Source organism: Paroedura picta, chromosome 6 (genome assembly GCF_049243985.1).
Source record: "Paroedura picta isolate Pp20150507F chromosome 6, Ppicta_v3.0, whole genome shotgun sequence".
NCBI classification, from domain to species: domain Eukaryota; kingdom Metazoa; phylum Chordata; class Lepidosauria; order Squamata; family Gekkonidae; genus Paroedura; species Paroedura picta.
Genome location: NC_135374.1, coordinates 91934830 through 91960055, shown reverse-complemented (window position 1 = coordinate 91960055; position 25226 = coordinate 91934830). Strand labels below are relative to the sequence as shown.

Genomic DNA, 25226 nt, shown 5'->3' with positions numbered 1-25226 from the left:
GAACAGTGAAGGATAGTGCCCAATCACTATATATCCAGGCAATGTGGATAATAGGAATCACACTTGCATGGCTATATTTTTTATCTATGGCAAATAGCTGCATCTTTTGTACTGGAAAGATCATTTTAATCTTTGCATTCTACCCTTCATTCTAGATAAGAACAGAGGAAATGGGGATTTCACTTAATCAGACTTCAACTTACAGTTTGAGTTTTAAGTAGAAAGGTGATGTTACAACTGCACTTCCTAGCCTGAGGGCAATGTCTTGTCATATATATTACACATAATTTTGCAATATCATTTTCTCCCTTTTTTACAGGTATGATTTCTTAGTGGGAAAAGTTCTGGGAAAGGAGGAGCGTGCCTTTGAATTATTCAAAAGACAATGCAGAACAGTGGATGTGTAGATTCACAATTAAACTTTCCTTTTTACTTAACAGGTTTTAAAAACATTCTTAGCAGACGACATGTTGGTGATCATTCTAAAACACCTCAGCAGCTGAGCAAGTAACTATGTAGGATTTGTTTTAAAACCACCGAAAGCCAGGTTTTTAACTTTCAGTCACCCTGAAGGTTCCAAAGAACACAGCCATTGTTATCTTTGTCCCTCCTCACCAAGTTAACTTATTTTGGAATAAATTGGGAGGGGGAGAACCTTAGTATTTTAAGTCCTCAAATCTCTGTGTGTTTCACTTTAATTAGATAGATTTGTCAGTTGGTGACCACAGTAAGTACATTCGAAAAATCTTTCCAAAGCTGCTGTTGACTATATAAATAGATGCATAGATGTCCCTACCCCTCCCTGTCTATAGAATGCGCGAGCAAAACACACTTCATGGTGCATTGCAAGCCCAGCACTGCAGCACAGAAGGAAACTATTTTAAAATGAGGTTATCTATTCTGTTTTTCATAACACAAAGGCAAGAATATCACTTTGAGGTTTTCGATTCTCACCAGCCTACAACACAAAAACTATTACCAGAGTACCCCACCCAGCAGTAACCACAATGCTTGCAACGGAATGTGTGCAGAGATGAAGCTCTTCAGATGTCCCTCTCTGTTGCAAATGCAAAACGTTTTGGTGGGCCAAAGTGTTGTTTTTTTTCCCCTTTCCCACAAAAACGTGATTTCATTATCGGTTCTATGTAAGCATGCCGATCTAACTGCTTTTTAAAATATAGGTTGCAACAGAAAAGACGGTTCCAGATAAAAAGCCAGAACAGAGAAACATTTAAAAGGTAATGCTTGCAATTCATGAAAACTAATGGGAACTAGAAGCACTGGAAGCCACAGTCCTTAATTATGCATTTAACTAAATGTACCTTAGAGCCAAAGAGCACGGGAACTTGGTATGTGTCAGTAGTTCTCTCTGTGTTAGTCTGTTTTGTACAGTCTCCTCTCTGGAGATTAAACAATTAATCTGATGTTGAATGCATTCACAACACTAGAGAGGGGCTGAATACCAGTACGTTTGTTTTAATAAAATTGGCTGTGGCCTTGCAAATTATGGTATAATCTTACCAGTGCAGAAGAGACATATTGATCATGTCAATCAACTTGGCCAAGACAGATGGTCCTTCAGCAAGTTCAGACTAACCGAGATCTGAAGTTTTATCATTTAAATGGGGCACAACATTTAGATTTAGGAATTCATCAGACCTGACCTGCCATCTAAGCTGGAAATATCAGTCTTTCATCTGCACTACAGTCACTGTTCGTTTATACAGGCTGAAGATCCAGAACTGACCTAGAGTTTCTTTATACAGGTTGCAGTCTGTAATGTGATCTGCTCAGGTGCAACCTGAGTAAAGGTGGTTCCTACAGGCCTTCCTTGTCTTCTTGTCTCTCCTCAGACAGAGATCAGGACTAGGGATAGGCATGAACCAGAAAAACAGAGTTTCATGTAGGTTCATGGGTCTGTATGAATCACGAACCATCACAAAAATTTCTTCTTCCCGAATGTGTTCAGTTCCTGAGGATTGTGAACAGTCCCCCCTGCAAGCTAGAAATGCCAAACTCACTGTGTAGCCTCAAAGGCCAAGACATCTGCTTGGCTCACATGTTTCACCTGCTGAAGGATGCTCTGGGGCTTGAGAGCATGATCAGGAAGGGCACCTGGGATATGGCCTCCTTTGCTGAGGTTGGGGTGTTAGATAGGGCCTTGAGCCACCCTGTCTTTCTGGTCACATCTTGCAGAGGGGCCTGGCTGAGAATTCACACACTTTCCTCCTCATGTGCACCCATGTGTGCCATGTGAATGAGAGTGGGCACCAAGGTTGCTTGTTATGGGTGCCAGAAGTCTGCCCCCCCCAGGCCAGTCACCAAACCCATCCTTCCATTCCCCTGGAGCCTAGACAGAGCAGGGCATCCCCACAACCTCCTTTCCTTGATCAATAATGCAGCAGCTTCCTTCTCTCTCTGCTTTCTCTCTCTCAGATAGGGGAGTTCCTCAGCCAAAGAACCAGTGAAGCTAAGCTGCTCAACATGAGCAGAAGGGCAGGTGCCTTGGAGCCCTGAAGCACCAAACAACCAACCCCACTGTTCACACTGAGAAATGATCTTTTTTTGCACAATAAACCAGCAGCTCCCTTCCCTCTCTGCCTTCTCTCTCTGTTCCACTGTATGACATCTAGTAATCCTCCCAGCTCCTATCCTCTCTCCCTCAAATTGCACACTGCAATGGAAAAAACACAGCTGCATATCTATATACCATTATGCTCCCATAAAGCAGAATGGAAGTGCTCCTATTGGTGACCACTGTTGCCCGTCGAGCTTTGGAGGGCCACTATTGGTGCCTCCAGGGCTGCAGAAGTATATCTCCCCCCTGCTTTGATGATCAATTGATCAGCGCCAGCATGAATGCTGCAGACACCATTACATACCCCACAACAAACTACTGAACCTCAGGAAATCATGCAGTAGGTTGTGGGAGGCTTGAGCAGGCAAGATTGCACAAGCCTTGGCTCACAAACCACGACCCAGGTGATTTTTGTGACATTTTAGGTTTGTTTGCTGGGTCATGCCTATTCCTAGAGGACTAGCTAGACCAAATCTAACCATCACGTTTGAATTCAGGACTTGCAAGGCTACAACAACTGTAAATTCTTCAGAATGTCATATTGAAATAAGGTTCTGATTTGCCACTCAGGATCTTAAGGCTGGTTTCATTTCCTTTTACTGTAGCTTAGTAAGGCAGAAAGGTCAGCTTTCACAAGCCTTTTATCAGAAGAAAATAGCAACAAATTATTGTCCTTTTTAAAGTGTGTGTGTGTGTGTGTGTTGGGGGGGGGAATAGGAATCAGTAGATATTTGGGAAAAACTTGTACTGCAAGTAAAGCAGCAAGGTGCTGAGGCAAGTCCTTCCCTGTATTTTATTCGCAAAGCTGTAGAGCTCACTAAAACAGGAAATCCACAGCTAGTCTCACCTCAGCCATGGAGATTATGTAGACAAGCCTTCTCTCAACTGCATCCTTTGCAAAACGAGAATGACCTGATTGTTCTAAGGATTACCAATCCATCAATCTATTTTATTAGGACGACCCTAGTTCAGCTGACAAGGATTACCAATACGTATGCTGCAGTTTTGAGCGTATGAAGTGTACTACGTACTAAGTGCTTACATACTTATACAAGTTCTGTCTCAGCTGGAATGCATTTGTGACATGTATAACCTCCCACCCCCATTCCCAAAGCAATTTTGAAAAAGTAGGCTTTCTTTCTACCCTTTTGGCCTCACATCCTGTTCCCAGCATTAGTAATTTCAGTTGGCTATTGTATGCTAGCCATTTTGGGAAGATTTACTCAGACATCATGACGAAGCTTTCTCTAAAGGAAAAGTAAACAAAAACAGAACCCACCCTATACAAGCCCTTTCCATATATGGAAGCAAAAAAAGAGGAAGGAACAAGTCTTGTGAACTGCTTTAAAGTTTAGATGTTAATCCTGTGTAAAAAGTGCATGTATCATGACTGAATGCAGCCAAAACAAAAGAATTGGGTGGGAGTGGCATAATTCCAAATGATGTTAGGCTTTTCTTTAAGAAAAAAAAACTCTCTTACACAAAGTACTGGAGATTTTCTATGTAATGGAAGAGGTTTCTATTGACATGAAGGGATCTTTTGTGTTACAGTGTGTTGGCGAGTAACCAAAACCTTCCATTTTTGAATGGCTTGCCGCTACTGCTTTAAAGCTTTTTTACATTTCCTGTGAGACAATCCTCCCACCATTGACCAAGAAAGACAGGGTGGAGCGGCTCTAAAATCCCATTCTGGGAAGTGCTCACTCATCAGTATTAAATCAAAGCTTGACTGACTGGCTCAGAAGGACCAACCGGGGAGGGGAAGCTACTAGATGACCTTCACTCCAGTCACATGGAAATACGATCAACTTCCGTCTTACTGGATTATGAACTGGGCCCACTATTTGGGAGAGGGGTGTATACTGACCTTTGAAAACACCCTTTCACTAAAAAGCTTTTTTGTTTTTAAAGGAAACAGCCAGCAGTGTATGGCACTATTAGCCCTAGTTGATTACCCTGCATTGCATTTTAGTACCCGCTCTTCTGCTCTTCTGCAGTACCAACCTCAAAGTAAAACACTTCATCAAACTGTGGATTGTTGGTCTTCTTTTTAACTTTAGTCTTTTTGACGTCTGATCTGTGGGAAAGAAAGCACAGAGCAAAAAAAAAAAAAAGTTACCCAAAGCGTGGCAAACTATTTCGTAACTGTGAGGCCCATTCTCCCACCGCTAAGCCTGTAACTCTAAGCCTTCTTTCAATCTCGTGCAAGATGAATTTGGGGGAAGGCTGTCTGTGTGCTTCCCTTGCCAGACTGTAAATTGCTTGAACAGGGATTACCAAAAAAGTTGCAACAGCCTGCCTAAGGAAAATCCTGCATTCAAGTCACTGAAGAATCTTGGTGTGAACATTATTCTCTATGCATCACGAGGAGCGCAAGGAAGGCTGTGCATGTGCCCAGGGGTAATCCCTTATCCCAGTGCACAAATAAGCCATCAAATAGGCTTGGAGCATCATTTCTAATGATGCATCAACTTTTTTATGCAAAAAGAAAAACCACAAACATAATAACTAAAAATTATTATTAAGCCACTCCCCAAAAGAAACTTTAATATACCTTAAAGACAGTTTATTAGATGAGTTATGTCACTACCTCTGTTTTGTTTTGTTTTTAAAAAAACACACACATGGGAATATACTTATCAGAATAAACCCCTTCCTTCAGGAAATGTCAACAGGGATTTGAGAAAATGTTTTAAAATACCTTAAAAGATTCTTGCCTGACTTAATTCCTTCTCTCTTTTTTGCATAAAATTTTCTGATAGCTGAGGGGATGACAGATAGATGAATTCTTTCTTTTAAAATTGAAAATGCTAACCTGCATGGTCCTGTTAATGTAACTGTTGCATAAGGATCACACTGTCCATTCACTATTGGCAGGCCTTGGCATTCTAGAACTCTGAATAAAGGGGAAAACATTATTACATAAAGCAACAATATAAGGCATAATACGTAGAGACACAGGATGGAGAAGTTTAACATCTATATGAAATCACTGGAAGAGATCATCTATCGGAGAGAGGTGTTATCACTACATGGGTGACTCTATCCATGCTCAACTTCACGTCCAGTTTAGATTACTATAATGCTTTTTGAGTGAGATTGCCTTGAAAACTGGAAACCTGAGTTGGTCCAAAATGCAGTAGTCAGGGACTGCATACCCCTGTGCTGAAGGTTCTGCAATGCCTGTCTGTTTCCAGGCACAATTCAAAGAGATGGTTCATACAGGCTTCCTTGGAAGGTAGTAGGTTCTCCATCTTTGGAAATTTTTTAACAGAGGCTGGATAACCATCTGACAGAGAGGATGATTCTGTGAAGATTCAAGGGGGTGGCAGGTTACACTGTCAGCGACAGGGTTGTGGGTGCCTTGCATGGTCCAGGAGGTTGGACTAGATGACCTAGAAGGTCCCATCTAACTCTATGATTCTATACCTGAATGGCTTGGGGCCATTTCAAACAAACCTGAAGGACCAATCTCCATTTTAGTGCCCAGCCTGCTTCCCAAACCCTTTTCTCTGTGCCCTTGCCTGAAGATGCTTTGTATACATGTTCAGGCCCTGACATCTCCACTCAAAACAACCGTGTAGGAACTGATACAAAACACTTTCACCTGAGAAGCTAGAGACATTACCATCCGGAGTAGATGCATTGACAGATCAGTGGCCTAAGTATAAATGAGCTTTGTGTCTGACTCAGTATAAGACAGCTACATATATAATATCATGATCGTAAGGGAGAAAGGGGGGGAAACGTTGATACCAGCATCTTTTCAGATTGCAGCTTCAGCATGCAAAGTAACAGATTACAGTTCCCAAAGATTAATCACAGAACTACATGTAACATACAGTTCCACCCTGTCCTCCATAAAATGATGAGCAATTTCTGCTTTTGTACGTGTTTAATGACAAAACACACACATACACATAGTGGAGGAAAAAGTACATATCACACCCATTTTAAACATTCCTTTCTCTTTGTAGTTGTGGCAAACTACGCTTCACCTTTTGTAAATATGTAATGTTGAGCTTACAAGAGATTTGGAGTTGGAGTTTATCTAATACTCAGTGCAGAGTACAGTGTTTACTGTCTAAGTGTTTATATATCTGCACATCCTAGGAATATTCTGAAGCGCAGAGTAGCAGCCTGCAAGCCACAGTGAAAAGAGGAGACGGCACAGATCAAACAGATGCCTTTCTGCTCCGGGGAGCCTTTTTTTTAATCCCAAAATAAAAGAATGATTATCATTCTGCAAGTTGGTGAACAGACACCAGCGAAAACCAACTGAATAACATAGCTTCGATTTAATTCACCACCCCAAAACTGACATTGAATAAATAGAGATTTGTGGAGAAGAACTTATTTGACCATAACATGCATATACTTTTTCAAAAAGGGGACAATGGAGAGGAGTTTGGTCCAAACTACATGTTACGCAGGAAATCTGTGATCAGATCTTCTTACTTTCAAAGAAGGTGGGCTGAAGTTGTATTGGAGAACAGGGTTTAAACCATTTCCCCCTTGTAGTTATCTATTATTAGAATAATCCCAAATGCCATTAATTGCGGGGTGAGGGGACAGGCATCACACACACACTCTGCAGCTAACAACAACTTTGGGGGACAGGAAAGATTTCATTTGAGGAAACTGTGCCAACATCATACCTCTGATCTAATAGTTCTAATGTTCTAATGAAGGAATTATTTCAAAGACTTTAAAATGTCAGGGAATTTCGACCACAGATCTCGTACATAATGTATAGTTTGACCTTCTAAGAACTGAATGGATGGTACGAAGTACCTTCCTCCAGCTGTCTCATTATACAACCCCCCAAGAGACCACTGTGTGCAAAAACGTAATGCTTGTCCATGAGTGTTCAATGATACCTGGAAATATCTGGAGGGGGGGGTGGATGGTCAAGGACAACTGGAGGAAGGGAGGGAGAAGAATCAATTTTAGCTCACAGCATCTAAACCGCTGGGTTCCATTCTACAACTCCATTTCATTAATAGTATGAGTTTTTTCATCAGAAGAAATCTCTGGTAAGCAGAATAGTGTCATAGGCTACATCTCACCCCTGCATGAGCTCCCTCCTGAACTTGAGCCGCCTCCTCCCATTGCAGGTCTGAGAGTTGGCAGAATCCTAGAAAATATGTGTGGAGGAACAGCATTTGGGAGAGAAGTAGCCATGAAAATTGCTCCCTACTCTAGCTTTCGTTACCAGAAACTGTAGTTAAGTTCCAAACCAATGCCCATTGCTAATTAACATATTGACTTATGATTTCCAGGACCAAGGAATGTTGGGAAAAAGCTTTGGAAATTAGCAGACTCCCCTCAAAGACACTGCAGTACCTATGCACTCAGTTATTTTATTAAGTGTTTGGGATCCAAATGCAGATTTATCAGTTAAATCCTTGAGTACAATTCTGTAAAATATCATGTGACTACTAAGCATTGTCAGAAGCATCACTATCACTAGATGGATCATAAAAGCAGCATTCTCAACATGGGCAGTCTGTGAATACCTAAATCCAGAAATTGGAATAATGCACTGCCGAGAAGGATAGTTCTATGAACCTGAAAACTGACCCAAGTTTGCAAAAAAACTGGAAATCTTCTTTAAATACGGAGGGTTAAAAAACTTTCAAAATAATAGCAGCACCTGCAGCTTTAAGAAATGAATGCCCTCAGTGGTCATTGCTAGGCAACCAGAGTAGTATCACAACCACAGGCTTCAAGCCTCGGTTTAATTCAATAAAAGGCAAGAAGAGGAGGTCATTTCCAGGGCTATTCGGGTCTTTGAAGGACGAATCACTGGGGCCATGCCCAACAGCAAAAAGCAACTGGCTTGCTAACTCCTGACTTTTAGGCCTCACCCAGGCTGAGCAGCGTGCTCCTTTTCAACAGCAGCTCCCCTCTGCCCCCGCACAAGTCAATGTGATGTAGCAGTTAGAGTTTCAAACTAAGATCTGGGAGACTTAGGTTTGATCATAACCCAGCTAAATCACTGGGTGACTTTTGGCCAATTAATAAGGGTGTTCATTCTGACACTCCCAAGCCTAAAACATACATGAAAATAGCTGTTTTAGTTTATTCCTGTGATTTTCTGGGGTTCATAGGCATTATGAAAAAATACCTCATCAGAATCAGTGTGTTTTATGTTCGGATGCTTACTGTCAGCAGCAGTAGGCATTTTGATTTCTTTGATTCTTCTGCTTTCCCAATTGCAGGCATTTGTCTGGATCCAAGCGACTGGGAGAGAGGGAAGAATACTCCTAGCCAATCAACTTTGGTGACATTCCCAGAGAAGGAATTTCATTGGAGGAGTCTGTGTCAAGCTGTGAGTGCTTGGACTAGTCCACATGCAGCTCAAAATGTATGTGAATAACTTCCCACCAAGGAAATCAGAGTCCAGTAGCATGTTTAAGCACCTGATTTTGTTGTGCTCCTTCAGACCAACACAGCTACCCACTTGAATCTTCCCACCAAGGGTTCTTTAGGAACAGGAAAAAGGTTAGGGGTAAACAACTGCTGTTTTCAGGGGAATGATAATGTATTGCTAGACAATCATTGTAAAATGATAAAAGAAATCAGATGCAAACAGGATTCCCCCCACCCAAAAAATGCTAGTGGCCAGTGCTCACCTGCCAGGCTGCCGCCACTCCCCCTCCTCCAGAAGAATCAGGCGGAGATGTGTGCTTACACTAAGAGGCATCTCCTTTAGAAGTCTGTAAAAGTGAACCCTGTTGCCCATTCTGCTTGAAACTTGGAGGGTGGGGGGGAATTAGAGGGAGGACTGCATTCTGTGCAAACAGAGTGCCTTTAAAAAAAAACAGTCACCCCAGATTCTTAAACTGGTTCCCTGTAGAAAAATAATGGTCCTGAATCTCTGGGGGAAAAATACTCATGTGGTAATGTCCTAACCAAAAAATCAGCAATCACAGTAAAAGTTTCTCCACTAAAACTAGAAACTCCATAAGCCAGTAAGCAGCCATTTAGACAAGCCATTACATTTTCTTTCTAATCTGCAATCTAGTAATAAATACTGAGCTATCTACTATGTTTGTTCTAAGGATTATTTAGAGAATCATATATGAGGTGATTGAACACAACACTGATATAGACTCAGTAATTTTTAAATGTTTCAAGTGAATAATTCTTCAGCTTTTGGAATGGACAACAGATAATAACTAGGACTACATTTTCCCTGAAAATTTGATTATTTGGTATCTGTTTTCCATTATTTTGCATCTGCTTTCTATGATTTGCAACATCAATGACTGGTGTGTTTATTAATATTATATTCATGCAACTGTTGCCTATTCCATATCCATTAGAGATGAAGAATGATAGTTGAGATGTGCTATTCCTGTGCTATCATTTTAAAAAATAAAATTCTTCCTATTAATAGCTGTCGCTGGACACATGACAAGACTGAATAGTTTATGTCATCACCTAGAGCAAGTGAAGCTAATTCGGAACAAGGAAATGGCTATTTCTAAAGCACTGCCCTTACCTTGAGTTGCATTATTTGACCCCAGTGACCTCACACAGATCGGTCTGATTTGGTTAAGTGCAATGGGGTCAAGTATGGAAAGGGGTGATAGTTCCACAAAAGTGCAGGAATCCTTGTAGAAAAATCCTATACTTTTTTTTTTAAATGGGGAGGTTTTTTTTAATACTGAGATCTCACAAGATTTAGCAACCCTATAAATCTGGGAAGATATTTTAAAAATAAGGTGTGGCTGAAGGGAAGAGGAAAAAATGGTGATATGGATTGGGGAAGGATCAAGAAGTGATGCTGTCAGAAGGGAGAAGAGGAAGAACAGTTGTTTTTTATACCCCATTTTCACTACCAGAAAGAATTTCAAAGCAGCTTACAATTGCATACCCTTTCTCTCCCCACAACAACCACCCTGTGAGTTAGGTGGGGCTGAGAGAGCCTTGAAAGTACTGTGACTGGCCCAAGATCACCCAGCTGGCTCCATGTGGAGGAGTGGGGAATCTAATATGGTGGGCCCAGGCTCACAAAAGCTTGTACCACAATATATTTGTTACTGTTTTAAAGTGCCAGGAGACTGTTATGCTCCTTTTGTGTGATCACAAAGAGACAAGCAGATAAAGGCCTGGATGGTACTTATTATTACTCAGCACAGGTGTTGAAACAGCACTATTCTTTCTCAGTAGGCTTCTCAGTTGCCCAGGTCCAGTGGGGAATTTTCCAGTGGGGAATTCACCAATCTCCTGCCCTTGAGAAAAAATGGCCTCCATGGTAACTCCCTAGGATTGTCCCCTATTCTCTATGGTCTTTATCACAGAGTTTAGGGGAGATTCCTAAAGAGTTACCCAGAAGAGGCATTACCCGCAAACTTCACCCTCCTCAGGCACCCAAATCTCCCAGCATTTGCGTAGACAGTGTTGTAAACTCTACTCTTCAGATTGCGACTATAATCTGAGGAGCCCTGAACCATGCAGGACTAGTGCTGTGGCTCTTCCTCATGGTAGTTTTAACCTTTGAATTAGGTAAAGCTAGGTGTGGGGAAGAACCATAGTAAGAACTCTTCTTACATGGCCCAGAACTCTTTACGTTACCTCAGTGGCATGGGATAGACAAATCTGCTACAACTCTCTTACCACCAAAGAGTGAACAGGAGGTATCTTGGATTCCTTGAGGATTGTGGGAAGGGAAACTATAATTGTATACATACCGAGGGGTCACAGTTCCACCACAAAATAATTTGCAAAAGCTATTTTCTTCAATAGTAGGGTGAAAGGAGTTGGGTTAAAAACAAAAAAAAATGGCCTTCTATCCCTTCCCCATCCCCCAAAATACCCAGGCTTTAATTTGTTACCTTTATCGGAAGCACTCCAACTGCTATAAATGACATCCTGGCCACTGGCAGGGAATGGAGCAGATACGGTTGCTAGATCTTAATTGAGAAACTCCTGGAGATTTGGGGATGGAGCCTGGGGAGGATGGAGACCTCCATGGGGTACAATGCCATACAGTCCATCCTACGAAGCAGCCATTTTCTCCAGGGGAACTGATCTGTGTAGTTTGCAGATGAGTTGTAAATCTGGGGGATCCCCAGGTCCCACCTGGAGGCTGGCATCCCTGTATCTAATAGGATTCAGGATCGGTTATGAGAAAGCTATAAAAGGAGTTACATTCATTTAATTTGTAGATTTATGATGAATCAATGACATTTCATCATTTTGTATTCACAGACTGCTCTTACTCTTACCCCGAAAAGGGGATGAGATCTAGGAGCAGTATTTAGACACAATGTTCCACTGCTTTCCTAAGAAAACCTGCTCTGAGAAAAGTCATCCTACCCCTTTCAGAGCGATTCCTAGCAGGGAAGCAGGAAACAGCTGCAAAGGATAAAAGGGAGCAAGACATCATTTCTGCAGTAATTAATACTCAAGGCCTGGTAGAAGAAAGAAGCCTTTGCTCTCATTCAAAATGGCTTCAGTGTCAAGCTTAGGTGGCCCTCTTTTGAAGGAGGTAATTATAGGAGTTTACACGTAAACTCCTCAAGAAAGACAAGAGGAAGATTTAAATATTTGTCTATGGCGTGGAGCCAACTTGGTGTTATGGTCTCCTTGGGATTCTCTCCACAGTTAGACTCTGAACCTTGGGCGTACACAATTAATTTAGACCTCTTTTTCCTCCCTGCTCATTACAAGCAAGAGCAAATTAACAAAGCGTAGGATAGAGCTGGCAGCCCGGTAAATAACCATAAGGACCAGCAATTGGAAAGCTGTCTATTACTTAATTTATGTACCATTTGGCATTCTATGCCTGAATGGCAGTAAGAGGAACAAGGAAGGGAGAAGATAGGCTACATGGGCACAAAGTCTCTCTTGTTCAAAGGCAACTCAGGGAAGAGGGAATGAGCATGTTCCCTAAAGATCCAGTAATGAAACCTGTAAAAGCTATGGACTATATTGCATAGAGGGGAGGAAAAAATTCATGTCAATATTAACGTATTTGACAATTGAAATACTTCTTCAAGAAGAATTCTCTCCTTTTGCATACAGGAGATGGCAGAGTTTAAATATGCAAAGGGAAGCAAAACACCAGGCTGCTTAAAAAAATCCAAATAAATAAATAAATAAAAGAATAAAATAGTTTTAATTGAGGATAATAATAATATTTATTTATTTGTGTAGCCCACCTTTCCCAGTATGCTCTGGGCAGATGACAATATAACATATACAATAATAGAATTCACTTTATTAAAATAGTGAAGAAGACCATGAAGACAAAGATGAAGAAGGAGAGTTGGTTCTTATATACCACTTTTCTCTACCCAAAGGAGTCTCAAAGCGGCTTACAGTCGCCTTCCCTTTCCTCTCCCCATACCCTGTGAGGTAGGTAAAGCTGAGGGAGCCCTGGTATCACTGCTCGATCAGTACAGTTTTATCAGTGCTGTGGCGAGCCCAAGGTCACCCAGCTGGTTGCATTTGGGGGAGCAGGGAATCAAACCCAGCTCACCAGATTAGAAGTCCGCACTCCTAACCACTACACCAAACTGGCTCCTATAAGTTTAGGATTACAATTAAATCATCAATAGGAAGATTCCTAACTGTCTAACTCAGTGGTTCTCAACCTGGGGGTCAGGACCCGTTTGGGGATCAAATGACCCTTTCACAGGGGTCGCAGCAGGGTGAGCAGCTTGGCCGGGGGGGGGGGGGGTGCCATCCACACAACAGCCTTGCGGGGTAGATCAAGATAGAGCAATTGTCTGTCTGGAGCAGTGGAAAAGAGCGAGATCGGCGTGGTAGGACAAGAGGCAGAACCAAACTGAGAAACCCCGGGAAAAAAACAATTGATATACAATCATGAACAATGGATCTTCACACCATTTGGTAAGTTTCAGTTTAATTTCTGTGAAAGAACCCTTGCATAACTTTACGGTTGGGGGTCACTGCAACATGAGGAACTATATTAAAGGGTCTTGGCATTAGGAAGGTTGAGAACCACTGGTCTAACTGTTGTTCTGTACAATAAAATCAGAGTCCAGAAGCACCTTTAAGAAAAACAAAGATTTATTCAAGGTGTGAGCTTTCGAGTGCAAGCACCCTTCCTCAGACTGTAGTCGGTCAGTCTGTCCTGGAGGTAAGCAGGGAGGAAATATGCTCAAAGGAGCAGGAAATCTCAGCCAATCAGGAAGCTCCTATTCTAAACTATGCTAAATACACCTCTCCTCTTATACCCCCATAGGACATTCTTCATATCTTTTAGAATCATCCATACTACAGAGCTTGCATATTCCAGCAGAGAGTATGTTATACAATTCTGCTTCATTTACTACTGGTCTCCACGGCACTGACACAGACTAACAGCCAATAATGTTTGAAAACACAAAATAAACATGTCCTCAGAAGCAGCTATTGTTTGCAGGTCAGACTCGATAGCCTGCTGGTGGAAAAGTGATCGGCTCTTCCTAGCATTTTTTATAAAGTGAATTGCATTTGTGTGAAGACAGTGAAATCCCTACAATGCCATTCACCAACACACACTCTTAATTACTCTGGAAGAAGAGGAGGGTGGGAAATAGGTTCCAATTTACTTTTAAAAACACAGAAGAAATCTATCCACGGATCTCCCAATGTATCAATTTCTTTGACTCTGAGGCTCCTTGTGAGGTGCTTACTGTTGTTTCTAACCATTTCTACTGCTACTTCTGTGTCCTTCCAATGTTCCCAACAAGGAGCTGTTGACTACCCCCGGAAGAAATGCGAAAATCCACTTCTGGGTGCGCTTCCCTACATGAAGCCGTCTTGAGAAACTGAAGCACTATCTGAGATATTTAACAGAGGAATCCAGCGAAAAGAAAATCCTCTCAATCATAATATTCTCCTAGGAAAGAGAGCTAATTTATTAGTAGCTTAACTGTTTTATGAGCAATTTATGAACAGTGCTGAAGCTTTTAAAAATCATTCAGAAAGTCTTTTCATTCTCATTTGTAACTACAGAAGTCAGCTTACATTTTCTTCACAGAAGATGTGAGAAGCATTTTAATGCATGCACAAAGAAAGAGGTGCTTAGGGCAGGGGTAGTCAACCTGTGGTCCTCCAGCAAACGCTGGCAGGGGCTCATGGGAATTGTAGTCCATGGACATATGGAGGACCACAGGTTGACTACCCCTGGCTTAGGGGATTTATTTGCTGGATTTTTTAAAGGATCTGGACTGATTTCCATTGACAAAACAGGAGACGATGGGTCCTGTTTGGTCCCCCAAAGGTTAGGCTGGGAGTCATCATGCTCTCAGCATGGATAAAAGCCAAGTGGAACAAGAACTGCGCTAAGAAAAGGAGTAGAAAAGCTGGTTGGATCCACTCCAGTACTGCTAATTTAAAGCATCATGAACCTTCTTTTCCAGGGAAGGAATAGCTGGAAAAAGAACAAAAAGAGTTGGGAGTGAATAAATAATAATCCAGGGATAAGGATTTGGAAAAAGTTGTGGGAAAGCTGGAAGACTTGAAATTATGTAAAAAAAAAATTAAGATTACTGAGAGAAAGGAGAAACATATCTGAGATGGATAATTAAGCAGAATCCTGTATAGTAGCATGATTTTTGAAAAAGAATCCCATAAAACTGGAGAAATTTGGTTAGATGAAGGTTGCTTGGGGTTTTAGGCAGAGGAACAAAATGAGCAGCAAATGCACAGTAGGAGAAAATAAGCTACATGACATTAGGACAGACAGCTTCTTAATCACCTATCAAGAATAAATCCTTAATTCACCTCAATTTTTAGTTTTTACAAAATTACACAATTAATAGGAAGGATAAGAGATTGAAGCATATTAAACTATTTTGGAAATCAGTGCTGACTGTTTCCTGGTCCCATTTTGGGTGGAACTTTGAAGTAGACTTCCAAATGCTAAGCTCAAACCAATAAGAAACAGGTGACTGCAAACACAGGGCTGGATTGTAAAATAAAGAAGCAATGGGAAAACAAAATTGTGGGGGAAACTGACAGGCAGAGGAAAGAGTAAGCATCCTGTTCCACACAGGAGACCAACTCCAGCTTGGAAATTATTAGAGGTTCAGGGTGGGGGGTGCCTAGTGGTGGTGGAGTTTGTGAAGAGAGCTCAGTAGGGTTGTGATTCCAGAGAATTGGATCCCTCAAGGCCCTGGGGATATCCGCTTGGCCTCAACCAGGAGCTCAGCTGCAATTCTGGGACAACCCAAGACCAGGGGTCGTCTAACTGTGGCTCTCCAGATTTATTTGTAAATTAATATACAACCACTCTCAATTTGTCTTGTGGCGGTTTACATTAAGACAATAAAAATACCCCTTAATACATAAACAAGATGGTGATCAATAAAGATTTCAATCTCCCCCCCCTCCCCCTGCTCAGCACATGGGTCAGATAATTCTCTCCCTGGGAGCGAGGATACTGATCTAACACACATTAACAGATACTCTGATGGTAACACCGAGACCCCGCCCTGGCCTCAACCATACGCCTGGAGGAAGAGCTCCGTCTTACAGGCCCTGTGGAAATCTGACAACTCCGACAGGGCCCTTAGCTCATTACACCAGGTTGGGACCAGGGCCGAAAAAACCCTGGCCCTGGTTGAGGCCAAGCAGATATCCCCAGGGCCTGGAACAACCAGTAGATTCATACGCGCAGAGCAAAGAGCTCTGCAGGGGGCATAAACAAATAAGCAGTCCCGCAGACAGGTAGGATCCAGGCCACATATAGCCTTAAAGGTTAAAACCAGTACCTTAAACCTGACCTGGAAGCAGACTGGTAACCAGTGCAGATGTGAGGACCTTTGCAGCTGCATTTTGTACCAGCTGCAATTTCCAGATCAGAGCCAAGGGAAGGCCCACGTAGAGCGAGTTACAGAAGTCTAATGTGGAAGTGACCATTGCATGGATCACTGTAGCCAAGTGTTCTGAGGACAGGTAGGGCACTAGTAGCCGTGCTTGGCAGACATGAAAAAATGAGATGAGCTTGCAGGGGCTCATGGGAATTTTAGTCCATGGACATCTGGAGAGCTACAGTTTGGCCACCCCTGCTCTAGGTTCTACTTGGAGGCTAGCAACCCTGTTTCTCTCTCAAAACCCTAAGAAATAGTAGCGGCTTGGCTTTAAAAGCCACAAGCTTGGGGAAATCCTCAGGTGATGATGTATTTCAGTAATATTATGGTACCATCCTAAATAGAATTATATCCCTCATTGAAGTCAGGGGAGAAAGCTTAGAAGGGTGTGTCTCAATTTAAGATGAGTCTATTGATTCAGAACAATGAAATGCTCTTTGTTAAACCAGAAATGGAAAACATTAATTCAAAATAACACAGCAAAGACTATATTGATTACCACATATTTCTAAGGTCACTGGCTATGCACAGTAAATTATGAGGCTCCACAAATGTATTCCAATTGAGTAATTTGTCAGCATAGATGGAAGTGGATAATGGTCAACTTTGCTTTGCTATTTTGCATGCAGAGTATGTAGCATTTGTCTATTTGTCCATATGATACCTTCTCTTAGCCATTGTGGGCTGGGTTATAAAATGTTAGCAATTGGTCCAGCAGGCAATTAAAGGTGACAAAGGGTTTTAGTACAGTACTGGCAAAAGCAAAAGCGGTCACAGCCTTTTCTTCAGAAGTGGCAGTAAAAATACTGTCATACTGTTAGACGAGTCTTCACACTTGCTGAAAATTTTATTGCAATAAAGTAATTAAGGAGAGAATTTAAAAATGACTCACCCTAGAATTGCAGACTGAAATTGCTAAGAAACAACACACTGTAACAGAGCACACTGTAGCAGCTTTGACTGGAAAACAAGGATCGGCCAAGTGACAGGTCTATGGCAGAAGGACCCCGGTTTAATCCTTGGAGCTTCAATTATAGGTAGCAGGATTGACAAGACTGCTGCTTACCTTGCTGAGCTTCTGCCAGGGACACTAGACAAACTGGACTGGACAGACAAAATGGTCCAACTCAGTATAAAGCACCCTTATGTGCGCATAGAAAGACAAATCTACTTTCTGGCTTTCTGATAGAACCACACAGTTTCAAAAACATTTGGCCTACTGGATTCCATATTGGAGGGACTCTGTGTGATAACAATTCACATGTGACATTTGTCCAGCACTATAGATTTATCTGAGTTTATGGTCATGTGCATTGAAAATACTTGATATGTCATTTTTTTCAATGCTCAGCTGAATGTATGGTCTTCCTCTAGTGATGCCAGGTTCCAAGTGGGACCACGGGATCATCTCCAGACTAGAGATCAGTTCTCCTGCAGAAAATAGATGGTTTGGAGGGTGGACTCTATGCCACTGTACCCGACTGAGGTCCCTGTCCTCACCATACTCCATCCCCAAATCTCAAGTAGTTCCCCAATCTGCAGCTGGCACCCCTATCCCCATACTCTTGGTGGTGACTGGGAGGGGGGGTACCTGCAATCCTATCCTCCACTGAAAAACAATTTAGTCTGAGATTTCGGCATGCACGCCATGCTCAGGCGGGCAGTTGCCCTGCCGGTCCCCACCCTCAAAAAGGTTGGGGACCACTGCCCTAAATGTTAAATATTTTGTGAGATTCTTGTTTATCTAAACTCTTTTTGAGTTATAGCATTTAGGCTCTTGATGACTAATTTGCTTTACTATGGAATAAATTATGCATGCCTTTTTTTGTGAATCACAACAGTACATTGGACCATGTATACTCTAGTTCACTTTAGACCAGTGGTCCGCAACCTTTATTAGGCTGGGGACCGGCAGGGCATCGGGCCGCGCCCACGGGGACCGCGCCCGCGCGGGCCACGCCCACGCATCGGGCCACGGCTGTGGATCGAGCCGCGCCCGCGAGCCACGCCCGCTGATTGGGCTGCACCCGTGGGCCGCGCTCGCGGATCGGCCCGCGCGGGCGCGGCCTGCACAGGCGCGGCCCGGCCCTGATTCCCTCTCCCCGCCCTCCCCGCAGTAAGAAGCTTCCCAGGCCGCAAGCTTGCGGCCTGGGAAGTTTTTTACTGCGGGGGGGGGGCGGGGAGAGGGAGCCGCGGCCCGGCGCCATGGCCTTTGCGGCCCGGCGCCGGGCCGCGGCCCGCAGGTTGGGGACCACTGCTTTAGACAACATTATAAAAAAAGGCTTTAAAAATTACTGTCATAAAAGGAGCTTAATTTTTTTCAAAGAAATACCACATTTCCTTAAAGTGAAAGGTAGCAAGAAATCCATATAATTTTAAATACTAAAACTTTACATTAATAGACATGAATTTGAAAAATGGCTTGGACCCTGCCACTCCGCTCAGCTATGTCTTCCTCCAGTCTATGGAGCAGGGGTAGTCAAACTGCGGCCCTCCAGATGTCCATGGACCACAACTGTAGTCCATGGACATCTGGAGGGCCGCAGTTTGACTACCCCTGCTATGGAGCCTTCCTCCAATTTAAGTAGCTCTTCCTCTGGCAAAAGATCCACTTAAATTGGAGGAAGACTTCACATTTGTTGCATGGAACAGAAGAATACAGGCTCTATCTGACATTATTCAAATTTGGAGACCTTTGTGGGGTATTTTTGTTAATGGTGCACGAATGATGAAAGGGAAGAGCAAGTAATGGGATTCATAGCACAAATATTTTAGAAGAAGAGTTGGTTCTTATATGCCGCTTTTCTCTACCCAAAGGAATCTCAAAGTGGCTTACATTTGCCTTCCCTTTCCTCTCCCCACAACCGACACCCTGTGAGGTGGGTGAGCTGAGAGAGCCCTGATATTACTGAAGAAGACTTGGTTCTTAGATGCTGCTTTTCTCTACCCAAAGGAATCTCAAAGCGGCTTATAGTCGCCTTCCCTTTCCTCTCCCCACAACGGACACCCTGTGGGGTAGGTGAGGCTGAGAGAGCCCTGATATCACTGCTCGGTCATAACAGCTTTATCAGTGCTGTGACAAGCCCAAGGTCACCCAGCTGGCTGCAGAATCGAACCCATATTGCCAGAAGTCCGCACTCCTAACCACAACACCAAACTGGCTCTCTCCATTTTCCCCAGTGATTAGACATCCACAGATGTAGCAGAACTAGTAGCTGGTGTAAGCACAGACTAAGTGTGAGGTCACCCAGCTTGTTGCATGTGGGGGAGTGCAGAGTCAAACCCAGCTGGCCAGATTATAAATTTGCACTCCTAACCACTACACCAAGCTGGCTCTCAGCTGTTTACATTTTGTACTTGAAACTCCGTACCTATTTCTGAAGCAGAAACATGCATTTCTCCCAGTGGGATGGACAGCTGCCCCATGGGACCACTCCAAGTTGGGAAATGGAACAAGAAGGGAAGGCTGAAACCCTTTCTCTATTAACACTGTGGTTCAAATCCAGATTGGCTGCCTTGTGTGATGGAGATGAGACCCCATAACTCCCAGATGACAGTTACACAGGGTAATACCCAACCTGTGCCCTCCATATAGCATGAATCTGTCCTTTAATGTCAGAACCTGGGACTATTCACTTCATGTCTGATTTGTGGCCTCTCTTATGAACACACTCATTAAAACTCATTATGTATTCAAGCTGGGGGTCTATTTGTTACCACACGTGTGACTTTTGGGGGTGCTTACCAAAACACCTCCACACTTGTTTAAGCTTACAGAAATCTGAGGCTCTTTTAGAATTCTCGGGACTTGGCAGCACTTTTTAAAAAAGGAAACAGTAGTTGTAAACTACATAAAAAGGTATGAAAAGGCCTGGAACAGGAGACTTGGCAGGAACATCAGCTGTAAAGTGGAGCTAGAGATGAGACAGAAGCAAAGGTGAGAAGCCTTCAGGGATAGAAGGAATATGAGCCAGCCTACAAAATACAGTGGAGATTTCAAAGTGAGGAAGTGGTACATACCTGGAGAGAGACCAAGCAATAGCATTCATATAGTCTATGCATATTTGCCTACAGAGTGCCTATTGTAGAAACACAAAGATTTATGAGTAAGCTCTATAGCTTCCAGTTATTCTTTTCTGCTTGTTTTTATTTAGGAAGCATTTTTTTTCTTTGAAGGAAAGCAAAACCTTTGCATGTAAAAACAAAGTCCAAAATTTACTGTGGATTCATAATTCAGTTCTGCCAGGGATTGCACGGGCAGTCTGCAAGCACAGATATCTGAAGTCAGCAAGGGCTTTGCATCCATTTCAGTGTCAGCCACAGATCCATGTCTCATTCCCGTTGCGCAGACACAGCTGTCTAAATAAGGAGTTCCTTTGATCTCTGCCAAACACGGAGGTCAACTGTGCTTACATTTCCTTATTCCATATTTTATAGCTTCATTAACTGCTTCATGAGTGGTGGGGGAGCCTGGTTGCATCTCACCTCAGATAGTAAGATAAAGTAATACCAACCCAGCAACAAATGAGTTGAATGGGAACACGAAGACAATTTTATGTACCAATGTATGGACAGTATAGGAGGAGATGGTTCTTCAAGAACCCTGGCCTCATGCTATTTTGGGCCTTAAACATAAGAACCAGCACTACAAATTGAGCCCAGAAACAGACAGTAGCCAATGAGTAAAAATTGAGTGAGTAAAAACTGTCTACAATTTTTAATCATTGTGTAAAAGCAGATATGGAATTAATAGGAAGGTGGGATAATAGGACAGATGGGGAATTTAAAGGGGGAAAAGCTAAAATGCACTTCACTGAAAATCCTAACTGATGATCAGGGCCCATTCTGCACATGCTAGATAATGTGATTTCAATGCACTTTCAAAGTAGATTTTCCTGTTCTGCACAGGAAAATCCAGCTGCAAAAGCACACTGAAAATGCATTATCCAGTGTGTACAGAATGAGCCCTGATCAGGTAGAAAAAAGTTTGTGTCCAGTGGCACGTTTAAGACAAACACATTTTAATTCTGGGTATCAGCTTTTGTTTGCATTCATGGAAAGATCAGGTAATTAAAGGTAAAGGTAAAGGTATCCCCTGTGCAAGCACCGAGTCATGTCTGACCCTTGGGGTGACGCCCTCTAGCGTTTTCATGGCAGACTCAATACGGGGTGGTTTGCCAGTGCCTTCCCCAGTCATTACCGCTTACCCCCCAGCAAGCTGGGTACTCATTTTACCGACCTCGGAAGGATGGAAGGCTGAGTTGACCTTGAGCCGGCTGCTGGGAACGAACTCCCAACCTCATGGGCAGACAGCTCCAGACAGCATATTGCTGCCTTACCACTCTGCGCCACAAGAGGCTCTATCAGGTAATTAGATATCCCTAAATGAATATTGATACAGCTTATAGCCAGGATACTTGCTTTTATTATGAATGTGAATATCCAGATCTGCTATAGCAACATGGGAATAACTGGACATTTTCTGATGCAAGACACTGTACCATATTAGAATGTACAGAGTGTAGTATTAGCACTAGCACAGGGAACAATCTGTGCATGCCATGGAAAGTTTTCAAACACTTTGCCAGTCCCTATATTCAAATCCACCCTTGACTGCTTGAGTATAAAATGAGATGCAAGGATATTTCAGAAGTCTCTTCCTCCCACTATTTATTATTTGGAATACAAGGAAGTTCTATTCAGTACATCATAGAAGTCATTTTATACATTATGACAGCCACTGGCTTACCCAGCTTTTAAAGAGAAAGTCATAGACTCACACACATCTGCTGGTTGTGATAACTAAGTTCAACCCCCAAGGCCTGGGGCAGTATTTCTCTGAATACCAGATGATAGTAAAGGACGTTTATTTCATGCCCTGATTGTAAATTTCCAAGAGACAAATGTCCATGTTCATATGATCAGTGGCTTGAACAAAATTGTAAGCAGTTGTATTGCAGTTTGGGCAACATTGTGCAAGATCTTATGCAATATCTATCACTTTCCTTCCTGTATCTCACAGCACCCAAAAAAGCTTGCACAGTGGAAGACTGGTTTGCACAGCAGAAGAATGGCTTGGGATACACTATCCTAAACTTAGTGCAAGGGAGTGGCATGAGGGTTTCATTTCCTGTTTGCCCAATATGAAATTCTACCTGGAACAGTTCATTCATAGATGGAAAAAGGTGAATGCGGTAAAAAAGCGGTAAAAAAGGTGAATGCCATTTTGGGCTGTATCAACAGGGGCATCACATCAAAATCACAAGATGTCATAGTCCCATTGTATACGGCACTGGTCAGACCACACCTGGAGTACTGTGTGCAGTTCTGGAGGCCTCACTTCAAGAAGGATGTAGATAAAATTGAAAGGGATCAGAGGAGAGTGACGAAGATGATCTGGGGCCAAGGGACCAAGCCCTTTGAAGATAGGTTGAGGGACTTGGGAATGTTCAGCCTGGAGAAAAGGAGGTTGAGAGGGGACATGATAGCCCTCTTTAAGTATTTGAAAGGTTGTCACTTAGAGGAGGGCAGGATGCTGCAGAGGAGCTCTGGCTGCAGAGGAGAGGACACGCAGTAATGGGTTTAAACTTCAAGTACAATGATATAGGCTAGATATCAGGAAAACAATTTTATTTTTATTTATTTATTTATCATACTTCTATACCCCCCTCCCCGGAGGCTCAGGGCGGTTTACATTATAACAGAGAACAATACATAAAACAATCTGTAGAACATGTATAACTGATAACTAATAATTGTAACCAAATAACAACACAGTATAACAGTAAACAATATAGTAATACAAACAGGTCCAGGGCTTATTGATGGGATTCTGAAGGGGGGGGGAGCAGGGGTCCTTGGTTGCTGATTGATTACGTCTGGTCTCGGCCAAATGCCTGGTGGAGGAGCTCCTTTTTGCAGGCCCTGCAGAACTGTTTAAGCTCCGTCAGGGCCCTGATCTCCTCTGGGAGCTCATTCCACCAGGTAGGGGCCAGAACAGAGAATGCTCTGGCCCTGGTTGAGACCAGGCAGACTTCTTTAGGGCCAGGGATCCTTAGCTGATTGGAGGCAGTAGAGCGCAGAGCTCTTTTGGGGGCATAGGCGGGGAGGCGGTCCCTCAGGTACACAGGGTCCTGACCGCGTATGGCCTTGAAGGTAATTACCAGAACCTTTAGTCTGATCCGGAATTCAACTGGTAACCATTGCAGCTGATGGAGAATAGGCCGGATATGAGACCTCCACGGTGTTGCTGTGAGGATCCTGGCTGCTGCATTTTGAACTAGTTGTAGTTTCCGGGTCAGGGCTAAGGGCAGGCCTGCGTAGAGCGAGTTACAAAAGTCCAGTTTAGAGGTAACCGTCGCATGGATCACTGTGGCTAGGTGTTCCGGGGCCAGGTAGGGCGCTAGTAGTTTGACTTGGCGGAGATGGTAGAATGCCAGCCGCACTACCTTTGTGATCTGGGCCTCCATTGTGAGGGAGGCATCCAGAATCATGCCTAGGTTCCTGGCGGAGTGAGCCGTAGAGAGCTGCACGCCATCCAGGGTGGGCAGGTGCGCTTCCTCGCATGGGCCCTTCCTACCTAGCCACAGGACCTCCGTCTTTGAAGGATTGAGCTTCAGGCGACTCTGCTTGAGCCATCTCGTCACTGCTTCCAGGCAGCTGGCTAATGCTTCTGGGGGAGAGTCAGGGCGGCCATCCATCAGGAGGAAGAGCTGGGTGTCATCTGCATATTGATGGCAACCCAGCCCAAACTTCCGTACCAGTTGTGCGAGAGGGCGCATGAAGATGTTGAATAGGATAGGAGAGAGGACCGCTCCTTGTGGGACTCCACAAGTAAGTTGCTGGTGGTCTGATGTTTTCTCTCCTATTGCAACCCTCTGTCCACGATCCTGGAGGAAGGAGATCAGCCATTGAAGGGCCTTTTTCACAGTCAGAGTAGTTCAGCAGTGGAATAGGCTGCCTAAGGAGGTGGTGAACTCCCCCTCACTGGCAGTCTTCAAGCAAAGGCTGGATACACACTTTTCTTGGATGCTTTAGGATGGTTAGGGCTGATCCTGCGTTGAGCAAGGGGTTGGACTAGATGGCCTGTATGGCCCTTCCAACTCTATGATTCTATGATAAGATTTCACTTGATGACACAATAAGCAAGGGATAATAAACAATGCAATAACAACAATAACAACAATGCAATAAACAGTGTATGAGCTAGCCCTATGTTAAACTCATACTGAAAGTCTGTGCTGATCCATAAGGAACCACAACAAAATTTCCTGCAAATCAGATGGGGGAATATCCAAACTCATCTGGCTTATCAATTACAGACAAGAAAGAAAAATGAAAGAGCATAGGATGAGATCAGGTGTGAATTCTAGTTAGCATTAACCATGGTTAAGGTGAGTGACAAACCACTTTTAAGCGTGGTTGGAGAGATCATATATAAAAAAGAAGGAACTGGAGAGAGAGAGGGGGGGAGAGAGAGAGAGAGAAAGAGAGAGAGAGAACATGATTCTTTAACCTAGTCCTGTTCCCTTAATAATTGTTAAGGGACAGAAAGCATTATGCACCAGCTCAGGGGTCCTGAGCATAAACAAATGACAAGAGTCCAGGTGAACTAGGGTATTTCTCTATGTTTGGTTGTTCTGTCTGTTAGCATGGAGGGCACAAATCCTCTCTTTCTGAAACAGTACAATCTAAAATGTGATGAATATTTTTATGGTGCTTAAAAAAAATCCTCAAGATATCTCAGGCAATGCATGTCACATTCAAATTAACATTAAGTTGGCACCGTCATCCCAATAGTAAACAACATC

General features: G+C 43.1%; 1 protein-coding gene across 3 annotated transcripts in view; it reads right to left on the bottom strand.

Moving 5' to 3' along the window:
• The window catches only part of RASA3 (RAS p21 protein activator 3), a 176699-nt gene that overhangs the window by 44809 nt on the left and 106664 nt on the right, over positions 1–25226 (bottom strand). For all 3 annotated transcript variants that reach the window (XM_077343669.1, XM_077343666.1, XM_077343667.1), the window contains exons 6-7: positions 5394–5474; positions 4583–4655 (exon numbers count right to left, since the gene is read on the bottom strand). In XM_077343669.1, coding sequence (XP_077199784.1) covers positions 4583–4655; positions 5394–5474 — 154 coding nt within the window. The remainder of the gene's footprint in view (positions 1–4582; positions 4656–5393; positions 5475–25226) is intronic.